The sequence below is a fragment of the Mirounga angustirostris genome, unplaced genomic scaffold, assembly GCF_029215605.1.
Source record: "Mirounga angustirostris isolate CCGP_5_RB_7025 unplaced genomic scaffold, mMirAng1.0.hap1 SCAF_9, whole genome shotgun sequence".
Classification (NCBI taxonomy): Eukaryota; Metazoa; Chordata; class Mammalia; order Carnivora; family Phocidae; genus Mirounga; species Mirounga angustirostris.
In genome coordinates this window covers 19159783-19177324 of record NW_026991717.1, presented here as the reverse complement: position 1 = coordinate 19177324, position 17542 = coordinate 19159783, and the positions used below count along the sequence as shown (strand labels likewise).

Below are 17542 nucleotides of genomic sequence, written 5' to 3'. Positions count from 1 at the left end.
TAAGAGCAGAGAATGGGAAGGTGTCTGTTCTTCCATCCCACTTGACTCATTCCCCCCTCCAGCCCCCCACCCCTTGCCTGTGGACTGGATGGCCAGTTCCTCTGGGTTTCCCAGTTGGTTTTAGTGGGGGGGGTGGTCAGCACCTGTTGGGGTCCAAGTAGGATTTTTGCCAGAGCTGGCTACTTTGAATATGCTCTGGGAGGAATGAGGCTGCATAACACTTATTTTTGGTTTCATTTGAGTTCTGTGGGTTTTTTTTTTCCCTCCTGTAGAATTTTGTTGTACTTTGGTTCACTCCCTTGGTGGCATAAACAGACACTTGTGTGAAAAATGAGGACAGGTCATTGCTCTTATTTTTTTCTTCTTCTTAATATCCAGACAATGTCTGGTTATGTCGACTGTCTTCTCTGTACGGGGCACTCTCCTACATTGGGTGGAGTTCTAGATTTTAAGAGGGAAGTTAAAGTGGAAGGCCTGGTCACTAGCTTTAAACAGCTACTCAGGGAGACAAGACTGTTGCTTATGAAACCACAATAGCCATCCAGTTATTCCACCCAATGGCACATGAGCCTAGACACGTGTAGTCCATGGTCATGTTTCGATGCATTGTGGGCAGTCAGAGGAGATGGTGTTAGTAGATCTGGACTCGTTCGAAAAAGGCTTTTTAGAGGAGGCCAGACCTAGAGGAGGTAGTGGGAACATGACCTTGAGGAATGGGTTGGGATTTCCATGAGAAAAGAAATCAGGATTTGAGGGTAGCTTGTTTCAAGTAAGGCAAAGACACAAGGCAGGAAATTATACAGTGTATTCAGGATATAGAAGTGGGCCAACAAATAAAATGAAAGCTTTACCTTCTTCTTTAGAGATATCACAAATTTCCTGAAAGTCAGAACACCGCTATCATAGACTAAATAAATAGACTAAAGCAAAATGCACTTTATTCCTCCAGCGATGTAATGTGCTGTGGGAATCATAGTAAGAGCTACCTAGCCTCAGACATTTGGGAAATCTCAGAAAACTTACTTCCCAACACCAAACTTTAACAAATTACTTGCCAACAGGCAGAAACTCCTCTATAATATTAAGAGGAACACCTTAAGTTTACTGTATTGTTTCCTTGATTACTTCCTTTTTTTTTAATTGAAGTATGGTTGACATACAATATTAGATTAGTTTCAGCTGTACAACATGGTGATTTGACATTTATATACATTCCCAAGTGATCACAACAAGAAATCTAGCAACCATCTGCCGCCATATAAACAATGTTATTAATTATATCCCCTGTGCTGTACATTGCATCCCCAAGTTTTAAATACTTAATAACTGGTAGTTTGCACCTTTGAATCTCCTTCCTTTGTTTCACCCATTCCTCTACCCTCTCCCTCTGGCAACCACCAGATTGTTCTCTGTATCTGTGAGTCTGTTTCTATTTTGTTTTATCTGTTCATTTGCTTTCTTTTTTAGAGCCTACATGTAAGTGAAATCATATGGTATTTGTCTTTCTCTGTCTGATTTATTTCACTTAGCATAATACTCTCTAGCTCCATCCATGTTGTCACAAATGGTAAGATTTCACTTTTTTTAAAAGATTTTATTCATTTATTTGTCAGAGAGAAAGAAGAATTTCATTTTTGTATAGCCAACTAGTATTCCATTGTGTGTGGGGGTGTGTGTGTGTGCGTATCACATCTTCTTTATCCATTCATCTGTCGATGGGCACTAGGTTGCTTCCATATCTTGGCTATTGTACTTGGTTACTTTTTTAAATGATGACCCCCTGAACCCTGTTCCACAGAATTCAGGATTTTAATCCACAGTGCATCCTTTATTTTTAAAGTAAACTTCATATTAGCTGCCCACTTTTCTTTTTCAATAAGCATTTCCATCTAGCAGCAAGAAGTTTATTATATAAATCCCAGGTAATTGTCAAGTAGTGGGTGTAGATAGGTAGGCAGCTTCCCCAGCCCCGGAGGGAGAGCTCTCCTCTAGCTGGCTGGGCTGCCACCTTGCCTTAGCTGACCCCTGGGACATGTCCCTGCCTGCTCCATTGGGCCTTGCCCTTTCCTGAGCCCCGTTGCTGGCCTTGGCAGCTTCTCTCTCCATTGCCCCCTGATTGCACTTGCCATCTGGGCCTGACCAATCAATTTCTGGATTTTTCTTTTTTCCAAGAATTTTTTTCCCCTTACAATTATGTTTATCTCAGCCTCTCCTGGAAAAAAAAGGGGGGGACCTTTACTACCTTTTCCATCTGAAACTAGTAAAACAGCATCAACAAGTACTTTGTCATTCATCTCATAATTAGTGAAGTGTAGCGGTTCTCGAACTTTTTGGTTTTAGAAGCTTTTTGTCCTCTGAAAAATTAAGAAGGACCCCAAAGAGCATTTGCTTGTGTGTGTTATGGCTACCGATACTAGAAACGAAGGCTGGGACATTTATAAAACATAAGAGTACATAAGCACTCTGAGCAAGGATGGCGTCTCCTGTCATGGGGCCTCTGGAAATCACTGTTCGCTTGTGAAGGGATGAGTGAAACTCACATAACACGGTAGTCATATTATGAAAATATTTGGATGCCAGGAATACCTGGCACACATTTTGAGAACCGCTGGGATAGTGTAATGAAGCCTAACAGATCAGTCCAGGAAAATGCAATACTTGGTTTTGGCACTTGCATCTGATGGCCACTGCACAGCCCCAGGGGAGCTCTGTGATCTCTCCCAACCTCTGTGTCCCTCTGCGGTAGCCACCTTGTCTACCTTTTATCCATAGAGAGGGCCTAATTACAGTTCCTAGTCAATAAACTTGTTGTGAAGATAAACATATGATAACACACATAGGCTTAGCACAGTGCCTGGTGCAAAGTCAAGAGGTCAGTAAATGCTGGAGAAACGAACAATTCGAGATGTGCCACCTAGACTTATGGCTTCCTTTGTGGCCAGCAGGTCTGATCCTACTTTTTCTGTTTCCATTTGGCCACGAGAATCCAGGGAGCCAAAGGCATGCTGCCTGCATCTAAGTGTGGGCCTTCACTGGACCAGCCGTAAATATAACAAGGATGGACAGGTCTCAACCAGCTCATTTTATAAAATGCTCTTTGGGTATTTTTATGGTTCAGATTTCTGAAGACTGGAACCCTACTTCTTTCTCTACCAAAGCAAGCCAGGAAGAAAGACTATCATCTAGCCTATAGTCAATGACAATGTTCAGGAAGCATCACTGGCTTCAGAGTCCAGAGACCGGCACTCAGCCTCAGCTGTGTTACTGCTTAGCTGTGGGAGCTGGGGAACTGGGGGAACTGGTCTTGCCTTTAAGGAGCCTGATTGTTCATCTACAAAATGGGTGTACGTCTGCCTTCCTCTTTCTTACTTAGCTTTCAGGCATGTTGAAGAAAGCACTCTAAGGCATTACGCAAGAATAAGGAACAAGCATTATTATTATTATTATTATTATTATTATTATTATTATTTTAAGATTTTATTTATTTATTTGACACAGAGAGAGAGAGAGAGAGCTCATGAGCAGGGGGAGGGGCAGATGGAGAGGGAGAAGCAGGCTCTCCGCTGAGCAGGGAGCCAGACTCGGGGCTCAATCCCAGGACGCTGGGGTCATGACCTGAGCCAAAGGCAGCCACTTAACCAACTGAGCCATCCAGGCGCCCCAACAAATATTATTTTTAATATTATTGTTGCTTCAGCAATCATGAAATAAAATAGCAGTACTTTTTTGGAAACTTTACTTTGCAAAGTTATAAACATACACAAAAATAGAAAGACTGGTATAATGAACTATGTGTTCTATGTTCCCATCACCAACTTTAAGTATTACCAACTGATGGCAATCCTGTGTCATCTGTGTCCCCCCTAACCACCTCCCCCCATGGACTGTTTTTGTGGATAAATTTTTTTCTGTCAGTTTTATTGAGATATAGTTGACCTGCGTCACTGTATAAGTTTAAGGTGTACAGCGTGACGGTCCGACTTACATATATTGTGGAATGATTGCCACAGTCAGTTTAGTTAGCATCCATAATCTCATAGAGGTACAAAAAGGAAAAAAATGTTTTTTCCTCTTTGTGATGAGAACTTTAGGATCTACTCACTTAGCATCTTTTAAATATGCCATACAGAAGCGTCAACTATAGTCATCCTGCCGTACATCACATTCCCCGTACTTACGTGTCCTGTAACTGAGAGTGTGTTCCTTTTGACCACCTTCATCCAAGTATTATTGACGATTACTTTTGACACAAATATCAGACTTTGTATGATTTCATTGTAAATATTTTAGTATGTATCTCTAAGAGATAAGGGCTCTATTTTAAACAAAATTGCAATACCACTATCATACCTTAAAAAAACTTTAATAACGGGTGCCTGGGTGGCTCAGTCGGTTAAGCGGGTGAACTCTTGATTTTGGCTCAGGTCGTGGTCTCAGGGTCGTAAGATCGAGCCTGGTGTTGGGCCCTGCGGGGAGTCTGCTTGTCCCTCTCTCTCTCCCCTTCTGCCCCTCCCCCTTCTTGCGCCCTCTCTCTCTCTCTCTTTCTCTAAAATAAATAAATAAAATCTTTAAAAAACTTTAATAATAGTAAATATTCAATGTTCAGATTACCTTGATTAACTCATAATTTTCTTTACCGTTTGTTTGTTTGAATCAGGATCTTAATAAAAGCCATGCAGTACAGTTGACTGGTATGTCTTTTAAGTCTCTTAATCTATAGGTCTTTCTCCATACATGAGAAAAAGATTTTTTTTTTTTCAAAATCTGCTTTTCAGAAACAAGACTGAAGTCTGGCCGCATGGAAACCTTTTCATTGGGACTTAAGTGGGGATAAAATAAATGATTCGATTAATACTAATGTCAACCCGTTGTCTACTGTGTATCAGGTGCACTGCAAACAGTTGTAACAGTATCCCCCACTTGTTATTGCTTGCTTCATACCGGGCACCCTGATCAATACTTTTCACAAATTAGCTTCAATTCTTTTTACATTTTGAGGTAAGTTTTGTCATTCCCATTTTATAGATGAAGACATGAAGGCTTCCCGAGGTTAAGCGACTTCCCTACAGCCATCAAACAAGTGGCAGTCAGGATATCAAATTAGATGTGCCCGTGCATTCTTTCCAGAATACTGTCCTACCAAATGTATTTCTCCTCACATGTCAATCACCTTTACCAGATGTTTCTTTCTTTTGGCAGCTGGCGATTTGCATTTTACTTAATGATTACTGTTGCTGGAATTGTATTTCTTTATGATGTAAGTTGTCTCTTTGATATTCTTTGATGGGGATTTGTCTTTGATTTTAAAAACTGTTGCCTATGAATTCCTCGTGAAATAAGGTTCTCAATAAGCTAACCAGCTTTCATGCTTTTAAAAACCACACAGATGCCTAGAGAAGTCATAACTCCTCAGTTTGTCTTTCAAAGCCTTTGTTAAGCATTGGATTGGCAAACATAACTTTGAAACCTAATCTCTCCCTATTTCCACTCACACGACCCATGTGCCAACTACCCTGGACTACTGACAATCCCCTGAACAGACCTTTGCATTGTCTGTTTAAATAGTCACTAAATGATTACCTCATTAAGTGATATATAAACTTCATAATAAATTGTTGACAGAAAAAAAAGATAACCAGCTTTTAGAGATTTTGCTCAAGATTTAAGATATTTTTATTGCTACAGAAAGAGTAGTCTGATTGGTTCAGAAATCATATCATTAGAGGTTTCACTTGTTTGAATAATTTCCTTTTTTTAAAAAGATTAAAAAGATTTTTTTAAAGATTTTATTTATTTGAGAGAAAGAGAGCGAGCGAGCGAGAGAGAAGGAGCAGGGGGAGGAGCAGAAGGAGAGGGAGAAGCAGACTCCCCGCTGAGCAGGGAGCCCGATGCTGGGCTCGATCCCAGGCCCCTGGGATCATGATCTGACCTGAAGGCAGATGCTTAACTGACTGAGCCACCCAGGCGTCCCTGTTTGAATAATTTCCTGTGTGAGGCAGCACCGTGTGTGGTCTCAGATTCACTAGAAGTCGTGAGTGTCCCAGGCACATTGTATGGGGACATGTATCAATACCTAAAAAGAGAAAGAGATGCAGCAGGAACAACAGTCTTACTGTTATGTGTGGCCCTGTCAATGACATCAGGAAGAGCTTATGTTTTCTGCTGAAATCAGCCTTTGACTCTGACAAACTTATTTTTTCTCTCTTGGTTCCTTGTTTTTTCAGAAACCTTGGGTATATGACCTTTGGGAGGTGTGGAATGGCTATCCCAGGCAGGTAAGTCCCTTCTGATACAGTCCTCCCTTCCTTCAGCTTTGAGGCCCTCAAATTGTCCCCTGAGTTAGGTCCGAGTCCCCTTCCTACTCTCTGTCCACGTCTGTGCAATCCTTCAGCTCTTTCTCTACTGGAGCTTACTCATCCTTATTCCTTACTTACCTATCACTTGTGTTGTTCCTTTAGTCTGTTTATGGTTAATGCAATTACATATTTGAGTTTAAATCTCCTATCTTATGATTTATTTTCTATTTGTAATACATGGAGCATTTCCTTTTATTGTACTCTCTCCTTACTTTTTTATGGGACAATCAAGTTTTTAAAAAAATTATTACTCCATTTCTTCCTTTACATTAGCTTTTTAGTTAGGCATCCTTTTGTGCTTATAGTAATTATCCTAGACATTACTATATGCATTTTTTAATTATTGGAGTCTAATAAAAATTAATGCTCTAACCTCTTTACAGTCACTGAAAAATCGTTAGAATTCTTCATAGAATTCTTCATATCCCTCCTCCTATTTCCTCCTTCAAATATTTAAAATGCTGTAAGTCATTGCTATTATTGTTTTGGAAACAGTCAAATCACCCTCTCTGTGCTCCACCTTGTATCCTGCTTTTCCATGTTTCCATCTGGGATGATTATCCTTCTGGCTGAAGAAGTCCCTTTGGTTTGCTTTTCTGAAATGTTATCACTTCGCCTTCATTTTTTAAGGGATATATTTTGAGGGTATAGAATTCTAGGTTAGCAATGATTTTCCTTTAGCATTTGAAAATGGCATTCCATTGCCTTCTGGATCCCATCATTTTCTTTAAGAATTTAGTTGTCAGTTTTATTTTTGCTTCTTTGAACAGAATGTCTTTTTTCTCTGATTTCAGTATCTTGTCTTTGTCTTTCAAGTTTTATTATGATAGGCATAAATGTGGTTTTCTTTGACTTAATCCTGCCTAATGTCCATAGAACTTCTTGAATCTGTGCCGTGATATCTTCAGTCACTTTTAGAAAATTCTCAGCCATTGCTTTTGTTCCTTTTTCTCTCTCTCTCCTCTTTCTGGAAATTCAATTACAGATGTGCTAATATGCTAGATGTTTACACTAGGTCCCACATGTCTCTTATGCTTTTTCTAATATTTTCCATCTTCTTGCTTCTCTGAGCTTTAGTTTGTTGGGAGACAGTTCTCCATGGATTTCTTGCATTTTTGCAAGTCTTATGAAGTGAAGCACTGCCTGCCTTTTGTTCTGTACTATCTTTCAAGGACTTCTGTATAGCAGACAACCTTGGAAGATAGAAATATCTCCTTCTGGAGCAAAGGGTAGACACATTACTATCAATTATAAAGATTCAGGTTTCCTAGCTCAGGGTTCCTCTCTTGTACTACAACCCATGGTATGTGCAGATGTCATCTGATGCTTTTTGCTTAGCCCTCTATGAGTTAAGATGGGAGATCTGTCCCAAATATTGATACTCTGACACCTACTATTACTGTGAATAATACGCTCTCCTTTACCTCTGACCCAGGAGTCTTGGATCTTCAATCAGCCCCTATGAAACTGTGGCAAGCTATCTTGCAAGTAGGGTAAAATCTCAGACCCTTCACAGATCTGGATATATTCGATTTTCATGTTCTCTAGTTTGTTGCTGCCTTTATCAGCAGTGTCTAAACTGCTGTGAAACACATCTTTTGAGTTCTAAATTTTAGTTACTATGTTTTTCACTTCTCAAATTTTCATTTAACCCTTTTTTTTAGTGGATTCCAGTTCTCTGCTGAAATTTTCCACATTTTAACCAAGTTTTTAAAGTTATTTGGAAGTCCAAGTCTGAGGAATCCAATGTCTTGATCACCTATGGGTCTGTTCTCTTTTTTTATTCTTGTCTCCTTATGCTTGGTAACTTTTGATTGAATAATAGATATTGTTCTATTGAACAAGATATTGAAAAAGTATAGATGCTCAGGATATTATCTTCCTCTTGAGAAGATTTACATTCACTTCTATTCATTAGAGTAGAGACAGATCACCTTCATTTTGTATGTGATTGAGCTGATTCAATGTGGATTCCAGTCTTTTTGAGGGCAGATGTATTACAACTTATCCATATTCCTAGGGTGTTTTCCTAGTGGTTTGATAAAAGATTACAGTGTTTACCAGGACTCTTTCTTTGGCTGGACCTGGGCACCACTTTGCATCCTAGGACCATGAAATTTCCAAAAGTCCTATATAACTTCTTCTACTTCTTAGTCTCTGGACTCCATGCAGCTTATAAATTGGCAAATGCTGACTAATGCTATACACTGGTGTGGTTTTCTTTGAATTTATCCCACTTAGGGTCTATGGAACTTCTTGGATTAAGGATTCACTAGAAATGAAAGATTCATTTTTAATGCATTTTCTCTTCGAAAGCTTCACAGGTTCTGGGTGCCTTTGTTGCTCTTTGATGTCTTCGCAGAGATATTTTTATGCATTTTACCCAGATCCTTTGTTAGTCTTCACTAGGAGAGTTAGTCTCATACATGCTTGTTTGACATAGAAGAAAGCAAAAACTCTGTCTCATTCTATTATAACCTTATAGAGGATGATCAGTTGACCAGAAAATTATCCCTTTTAATGTGTTAGCTTCAGTATTAGAGAATCAAAGAAGGTTAGACCATAAAATACTTAGGCAATATGTAGGTCAAACTCCAATCTTATTCTTCTACCTCCAACTTACTCTGAACTTCTCAGGTATATCAGCTATCTACTGGTACATAACAAACCATCCCCAATGCAGTGCCTTAAAACAACAACCATTTATTTGCTCATGATTTGGGTTAACAATTTGGGCTGGGCCGAGCTGAACAGTTCTTTTTGCTCCATGTAGTGTTAAATGAGTTCATGCTTGTATTTCAGTCTGTTGGTAGGCTGGCTAGGGAATGGCTCACGTCCCTGGTGTCCTCATTCATATTTTTGGCAGTGGGTACCTTGATTCTCTATTTTGCTCTTATCAGCAAGATAGCTCAGGTTTCTTACCTGGTGCTTATGAAGTCTCTGCTTGAATCATATTTGCTTATGCTCCATTCACCAAAGCCCAAGATCAAGTTCATGGTCATGATGGAGAAGACTATGCCCATACATGAATATCAGAAGGTGAAATTCATTGGAGGCATTGATGTAACAATCCATCACACCAAGTAATATAATGTCTCAACTTAGCTAAAATAAGCACCCCCCCACACCTGACACTATAAAATTATCAAGGAAAATTCTAGATATTGAAATTTTATTTTTTTTCAGAAGACATTTTTAGAGTACTTAAATAATTGTATATATTTTATTACTGCCCCCATTTGAGGATAGGCCAATTCTGATTACTAGCTGTCACCAGTAGAGAAGTTAGGACATCAGATTTTAAGTAGTATTCAAGAAACCTAAAACCAGGTGAACTGTGGGAATAGCAGAACAGCCTTACCAATATTCTTAAGTAAAACTTTTGAATTTGTTTTCCCTAGTTTAACTTTCAGTCAACTAAAACAAGGCAATTATACCTGTTGTAGTTTTATTAACTTTTAAACAAAACACTTAACTTGATTTTGGAATTCTTGTCTACCCTTTCAGAAATAAAACGCCTTGAAATATTATCTTTGATTCCTTCTCAGAAGTGGAAATCTTTTTTTAAGATTTATTTTTTTTTATTTTTTATTTTTTAAAGATTTTATTTATTTATTTGAGAGAGAGAATGAGATAGAGCATGAGAGGGGGGAGGGTCAGAGGGAGAAGCAGACTCCCTGCCGAGCAGGGAGCCCGATGCGGGACTCTATCCCGGGACTCCGGGATCATGACCTGAGCCAAAGGCAGTCGCTTAACTGACTGAGTCACCCAGGCGCCCAAGATTTATTTATTTTAGAGAGGGAGAAAGAGAGAGAGAGAGAGGAGGGGCAGAGGCAGAGGGAGAGGGAAACTTAAACAGACTCCGTGCTGAGCATGGAGCCCGAGGTGGGGCTCAATCTCACGACCCTGAAATCACCACCTGAGCCGAAACTAAGAATTGGACTGTTAACCAACTGCGCCATCCAGGTGCCCCTCAGAAATGGAAATCTTAAAGCATCATCATTTGGGGGAATTCTGTGGAACATAAATAGGTGTAAACAATAGTTTCATGCCTTAAAAGGAGTTGTGATACTAAAGTAGCGAATACTCTCATTTTCCTCAGCCCTTGCTGCCATCCCAGTACTGGTACTATATTTTGGAGATGAGTTTTTATTGGTCTCTGATATTTAGTCTTGGCTCTGATGTCAAGAGGAAGGTAAGTATCTTTTTTTTTTTTTTTTAAGATTTTATTTATTTGAGAGAGAGAGAGAGAGCTCGTGAGAGAGCAAGCAGGGGGAGGGGTGTGCAGAGGGAGAGGGAGAGAGAATCCTAAGCAGACTCTGCGCTGAGCATAGAGCCAGATGTGGGGCTTGATCGCGGGACCCTGAGATCATGACCTCAGCTGAAACCAAGAGTCTGAAACCAAGACTCGAACGCTTAACCAACTGCACCACCCAGGCACCCTTAGGTAAGTGTCTTATTTACAAAGCTACTTTATCTACTTTTTCAAAAATTGTCACCCCCCCGCCCCCAATCCTAATCTTTAAATTGTATTCTTATGTTAGTTTCAATTCATAGCCTTTTTGCATTTTATAGCACGTAGGATGGTGCAAAACTTGCTCATGTTTTGGTGCCTCAATAAGTATTTGCAGCGAAACATTATAGACTATAGACACTTTGACTTGGAAGTTCCACTCTTGCTCAGTAGGAAGAGAACTCTCCTTTATGTGGTCTGTTTTTCCCTTTGGGTTCGGGCATTTGATGTTCTTCATTACAGGTGCTAGTAGTTTTAATTCTGCAGCCACATCTTTTAGCTGATTACAAGCCACCTTATAGTAATTCTTTGATGTATTCAAAGACTTTGAATACACATTGTCCTTAATTCATCCAAGATCTTTATGTGGAAACTTTGCTTTGGGCATGCTTGGCTTTGCTTTAGATGTAGGGAAATTGAGCCACAGGCATGCTAAAAAAAAATGTATCCTCTGAGTTAACAAAGTGAGGCGTTTTAGGAACCGTTTGCTGATGCAGAAAACCATATTAGATTCTCAATGCAATCACAAGATTTTATCATATATGTTAGCAACACAGATCAAATGATAAATACTCTTGGCATATACCTCATATGCTACACTCTGTTTAAAAAGCCAGTCTGTGGCAAAATTTGTGTGATAAATAAAGCTAAGTTGAACTCAGTATTAAGGAGATAAGACCAAGCCGACTTGATTAAGTGATGTTCGGGTGCGTGATGGTGCACCCTATCCATCACTAAGGGGCTCAATCAACTGCAGTCAACAGGAGATCTTAAAAGAAAACTTATAAAATGTAAGTAAAAGAACATATTATGAAAAAACCTGATAGAAATAATCTCCTTTTCCATAAAACTCAGCAATAGCTGTAGATGAACTGTCATTAACTAAGAATACATCAAAATGTAATTGTTTGAGTCATTTTCTCAAGGGAGAGAATTGAAGATAATCGCTTTTTAGAAGGTCTTCATAGATATACTAAGGTGGGTCAAGGCTATAATGATCCTGTCTTTCTCCCACATCCGATTTTTCAGTAGTTGGTTTCTCTTTATTACATATAGGTGCACAGGGTACCTTTTCAAAAATTGAGCCCAGGTTTGAATCCCCGGCTTCACCACTCACTAACCTCTCAAGCTAGCAGGCTAAACTCCCTAAATTTGATTTCCTCATCTGTAAAATGGAGCTAAAAATAGTTTCTGTCTTCTCTGGTTGTTGTGAGGATTAGGCTGGTATACCATAAGTGCTCAGTAAGTTGGGCTATTATTAGTAGTATCATGTTTACACTTTTACTTTGGCTACGAGGAAACTGAAATCTTTAAGTGTTTTTTAAAACATCTTTATCGAGGTATCTGCACACTGTACGCAGTCATCAAAAGTGTGTAATTCAGTGGTTTTGAGTATGTCCACAGAGTTGTGCACTCATCACCACAGTCATTTTTAGAATATTTTTGTCACCCCCCCAAAAGATATCCTGTACCTTTTTGCAGTCACTCCCCATTTCTCCTAACTTCCCCAGCCCTAGGCAACCCACTGACCTACTTTCTGTCTCTATGGATTTGCCTCTTCTGTATATTTCATATAAGTTGAATCATAATATATGGTTTTTTGTGTGTCTGGCACTTTCACTTCACATAATGTTTTCAAGGTTCATTCATGTGGAAGCATGTATCAATCCTTCATTCCTTTTTAGTGCTAAATAATTGTCCATGGTTTGGATATACTGTATTCTATTTATCTATTTATTACCTGATGGCTATTTGGGATGTTTTCTTTTTTGTCTCTTAGGAATAATGGTGTTATGAACATTCATCTACAAGTTTTTGCATGGACATATTTTTATTTCAGTAGAATTGCTGGGCTATATGATAATCCTATATTTAACCTTTTGGGCAACTGCCAAAGATGCTGCACCATTTTACATTCCTACCAGCAACATATAAGCATTCCAGTTTCTCCACGTCCTTGCCAACACTTGTGATAGTCCATCATTTTTGTTATAGCTATCCTAGTGGGGATGAAGTGGTATCTCATGGTGGTTTTGATTTACATTTTCCTGACAACTAATGAGGGTCGAGTGTCTTTTTGTGTAGTTGTTGGCCATTTGTATATTTTGTTGGCAGAAAACATTTAAGTCTTTATGCTCGATTGTGGTAGCTTTCTTTAGCTCAGGGTTGGTAATATTGCACTTACATTTGTTACTTGTTTCATATGCGGTAACTCTTATTTTAATGGTTGTGTAATTTTATTATATTGTATATCTGTCTTTTTTCCTTTTTGGAATTAGGGAGTAAAGGATAAATGTAAATATACACAGGAATGTGTGTGTATGTATATAGTTGTGTGTGTGTGTGTGTGTGTGCGGGCGTGTGTACATATATCCAGTGTGGGGCAGTGGAAAGAAGAGCAGATGTTAGGATTTAGATGACAACTATTCAAAGCTGTCCCAAAGTTAAGTGACTTCATCAGTGAGGGTAATATGTGTTAGTTCCCTCACAAGGATTTTGTTTAAGAATCAAAGTGAAAGCATTTTACAAATTTCAAAACATTCAGATGTAAGTTGTTGGTTTTTAAACAATATTATTGTTGTTGTTGTTGTTGTTGTTAGCTCTTCCAGTGATTAGAAAATAATTGTGTTTGCTTAATAGCTTCCATTTTCTTCTCGTTGTGTAGGATTTTCTAGCTCATGTCATCCACCACCTGGCTGCTATTAGCTTGATGAGCTTCTCTTGGTGTGCTAATTATATTCGCAGTGGGACCCTCGTGATGATTGTGCATGATGTGGCTGACATTTGGCTGGAGGTAAACATTTGCCGTTAAAAAAAGTAATAACAATACCATGTCCTGAGTTTCTGGGACTCCTCGCAGGAAGAATGGTCTGTGAGTGATTTAGCAGGGCTCTCCGTCCTGAAAACACCCAAAGTCCGAGCATGTCTCTGGGTTCTCAGATCCTTCAAGCTTAGAGAAACGAAACCTTGTACTGTTTAGTTTCCAGTCTTCTCCATGGTACTCGAGAGATGTTAACCCATGGGATTCCACTTGTAAAAGATACTAGCTCAGGAAGTAAGTTGAGATATTTGAGGAAGGAATGAACTCTAATCTTTTAAAAGGAAAATGTGGATTTGTGGCATTATGGATTCTTAATGTTGGATGGTACCATATATTTACTTAAGCCAAAGCCAAATACCCATTGGATGCTTGCACTGGCCCCACACTGATCCTCCTCCAGCTTTAAAGAATGAGAGCTGATGTTTATTCAAATGACATTTATTTTCTAAGGAAGGAATGTTTTGGAGCAGAGGACATTAAAACAAGAGCCTTCCTAGTCCCAAACAACACAAAACATGAGAAACAAAGCAAATTAGGATTGTTTTCTCTACTTGTTTCTGTTCCTATTGGTCCCTGTTTGCCCTGAGGCAGTGACCCAACAGCTCTCTTGCCTGCCAGCTCTCCTGCTGTACTTAGGGCCACATTTCCCAGAGCCAGGAGTTTGTCCTCTAAATACTTTCATTTATAATGGAGCTGAGGAAAAGGATGCTCACCCATCTCATGTTCAGGATTGCCTCTTGAACGGCTGATAGCTGAATATAAGTTGGTATGGGAGAAATTCAATTTGATAGGATCTTGTTCTTCTAGATCAAGGTTCACCAAACTTTTTGGTGAAGGGCCAGATAGTAAATCTAGCTCTGTGGGCAACATAGGATCTCTTGCCCTATATTCTTCTTTTCTGATTGTTTGCTCTTTCTTTTCTTGCATCCCTCTAAAAATGTAAAACCCATCCTTAAAGGGTGACCAGCTTTAGCCCATAGGCTGGATGGTAGTTTGCTAAACCCTATTCTAGATGTAACCAGAAGTCACTGGAAACCATTTCAAAGCAACTGGTTACTGTTAAAATACTAGATGTGTACAGAATTTTGTTTCTTCTGTGTAAATGCCATTAGACATGTAAATCCCCTTCCAAAGGTCAAGATTATTCAGGGCAGCAAATGGCTTAGCAGAGGAATTGTGCCAGTTTTCCCATGTGTTGCTGTCTGAATGTAGCCATATCTGTTATAATTACCTCCTCCTCTGATCATATCTCAGTAACCCTGCCTGTAAATTAAGACCACATTGGTCATGACTTAAGAATTTTATGCTACTCTGTTGCTTCTAACCCCTCTAGCCTTTGGTGTGTGTCCACTGCAAAAACAGCTTCATTGTGTTGTTAAAAGGTAGTTAGATGTGGAGACTGGGGATAAGCTCTGGGTTGTCCCTGCCCACCCTCCCCCACCCCATCACTGACATGCTATAATTCCCTAGGTGACTTGGGCAAATCACTAATGCTTTGTTTTCTGTCCTCAGCGGTAATATGAGAAGTCATATCTACCCCTTAGGGTATATTGTGAGGTTTAGCTCATTACTGTTGGAAAATGTTCTGAGGTTCTTAGGTGAAAAAAAAAAAAAAAAACAGAAGGAAAATGAAATGTCAGACTCAGAGGTCCCTTCATGGATAAACTATGAGAACAGCCTCATGTTGTTAACGATCATGAATCACTCCTGATTCACAAGCCATGATCTAACCTGAGGTTCAGTGAGCAAGACCAGTACCTTCCACCAGCTGGGAAGAGCAACATTAAGTGGTGGCATAGGGCTGATTTCTGATATCCTCCAAAGATGCCTAATCCACAGATTCCTCGAATAGTTGGCTTTAGCATTGCCTTCTCCGGCATGAACCCAGATATGGTACAACTTTCGCCCCTGTTTAGACCCTCCTAAATATGGTGACTGTTAATCTTTCATATTCCTCAAGACAATTGGTGGGTCATTTGTTAGCTCTTTCTCTGCAAGGAAAAACAGCCTTGACATCCACAACTCTGACTTAGAAGGAACCCCTGTCTTCTTCATGCATCTTCCTGATCCTCTGGTTTTCCACATGTTCAAGTTTGGATGCAGGACCCAACACTTGGAGCAGTATCCTGACTCATGCTTAGCAAAGGAGCAAGGGGACTGTCGGATCTCCATCTTTGCACAGCCCAGAATATGCTGTGCGTGTATTTACCCCGGGAATGCTACTTTGCCCTCACAAGTGCACTCTCTTCCTGCCTATGCACATCTCTAGCTAGCTCCCCTAGCCTGGCCTCTGACTCTTCAAACAACTCTCACTCCATTCCAGGCACGCTAAATTTCTGGCCTATCTCCCCATACCTACCTCCCACCCCCTTGGCAGACTAGCTTTCCACCTCAGCATTTGAGGCTGTTCCCTTCTGGGCCCCCTGCCGCTCCACACTCTGATCCTATCCTTATCCCACGGTTAATATGGCGAAGTATGGAAAATGCAATGTAAACCCTTCCCGAAGCGTAGATAGGCTGCCTCCCTTGTTTTAGAGTGGCTTTGAGCTTCTGGGCCAATTTCAGTCCCGAAACCACCCTGATCTGAGCCACGCTTCTGGAGGGATGACCTACACTCATCATCTCCTACCCACCTCCCACCACCCCCAAGTCCAGACACTTTCCATGCAGCCTTGGGCTCCACCAGATAATGCAAGAGAGAATTCTCATCAATTAACCTTCTACTACCACATTAAAGACTATGTAATTCCTTTTCTTCAATATAGATCATACGGGCAGTGTAGACTAGCATAAAGTAAATGGAGAAAAATCGAGTGCTTGCAACTTTGTTTCAACCAGGACAGGGCCCCCAGAGCAGCCTCCTCACTCTGCCCCTTCTGTCAGCTGCCTTGATTGCAACGTGCGCAGCCCAGCCCAGCCCAGGACTTCACTCACAGCTCAACCTTTCTCCAGTCCAGCTCTCCAATCAGTTAAATGGAGAAAATAAACAGGTGCCCCAATAAAATGCATGCTAGCATACATTGTGCTAACTTGTAGTGCTTGTGAAGGACAGGAGTAGTATTAAAATCATTTGAACAAATAAGTAAATAAATAAAGTCATTTGAACATATCTTTTTTTAAACATTCTATTATGGCAAATTTCAAACGTATGACAAAGAGAAGAGCATAATGGACCCAGTGGCCCATCCTCCAGCGTTACCAGTTATCAGTATGGCCAACCTCATTTCGTCAATTTCCCCATCCATCCCTCTCCCCCACCCCCCCTACACAGACCACTTTGAACCAAATCCCAGACATCATATCATTTCATTTATAAATATTTAATTTCAGAGTTTTATTCTAATATCACGTTATCTGAATGCAATTGCTTTCTTTGTTTTCAGTCTGCTAAGATGTTTTCTTACGCCGGATGGAAGCAAACCTGTAACGCCCTGTTTCTCATCTTCTCTACCATATTTTTCATCAGCCGCCTCATTATCTTTCCCTTCTGGTGAGTAGACAAGGGGCTGGGCCATGCCTTTGGGCACCGTGCTGAGGTGGCCTTGGCACGTTGTTGAAGTCTCTTTCTTACATTGATCTCCAGTTGTTTGTGCCAAGTTCAGTCAGAGAAAATAGTGGGAGGGGGCCATTTTTATAAATAATTAAAACAACACCTTCCAATGTGGAAAAGGCTTATGATAAAGGGAGGTGGAAAATGTTTAACCCAATGGGTAAGCAGCAACTTTTACTCTAGGTCTTGTTTCATGAATGTGGATCTTTGTGTTTAACAGCTTTTCCAGTTATTCATTGAAATGTCATTGGCCAATCACCAGCTCTTTGAAAGAGAGGCATGTTCTATGTTAAAAATATAGT

The 17542-nt window shown here is 40.0% G+C and overlaps 1 protein-coding gene across 1 annotated transcript in view; it reads left to right on the top strand.

The window, feature by feature from the left end:
• Nucleotides 1-17542, top strand: part of CERS3 (ceramide synthase 3) — a 104575-nt gene that overhangs the window by 43536 nt on the left and 43497 nt on the right. The window contains exons 6-10 of the mRNA XM_045899519.3: nt 5200-5257; nt 6225-6275; nt 10459-10551; nt 13535-13663; nt 17074-17180. Coding sequence (XP_045755475.1) covers nt 5200-5257; nt 6225-6275; nt 10459-10551; nt 13535-13663; nt 17074-17180 — 438 coding nt within the window. The remainder of the gene's footprint in view (nt 1-5199; nt 5258-6224; nt 6276-10458; nt 10552-13534; nt 13664-17073; nt 17181-17542) is intronic.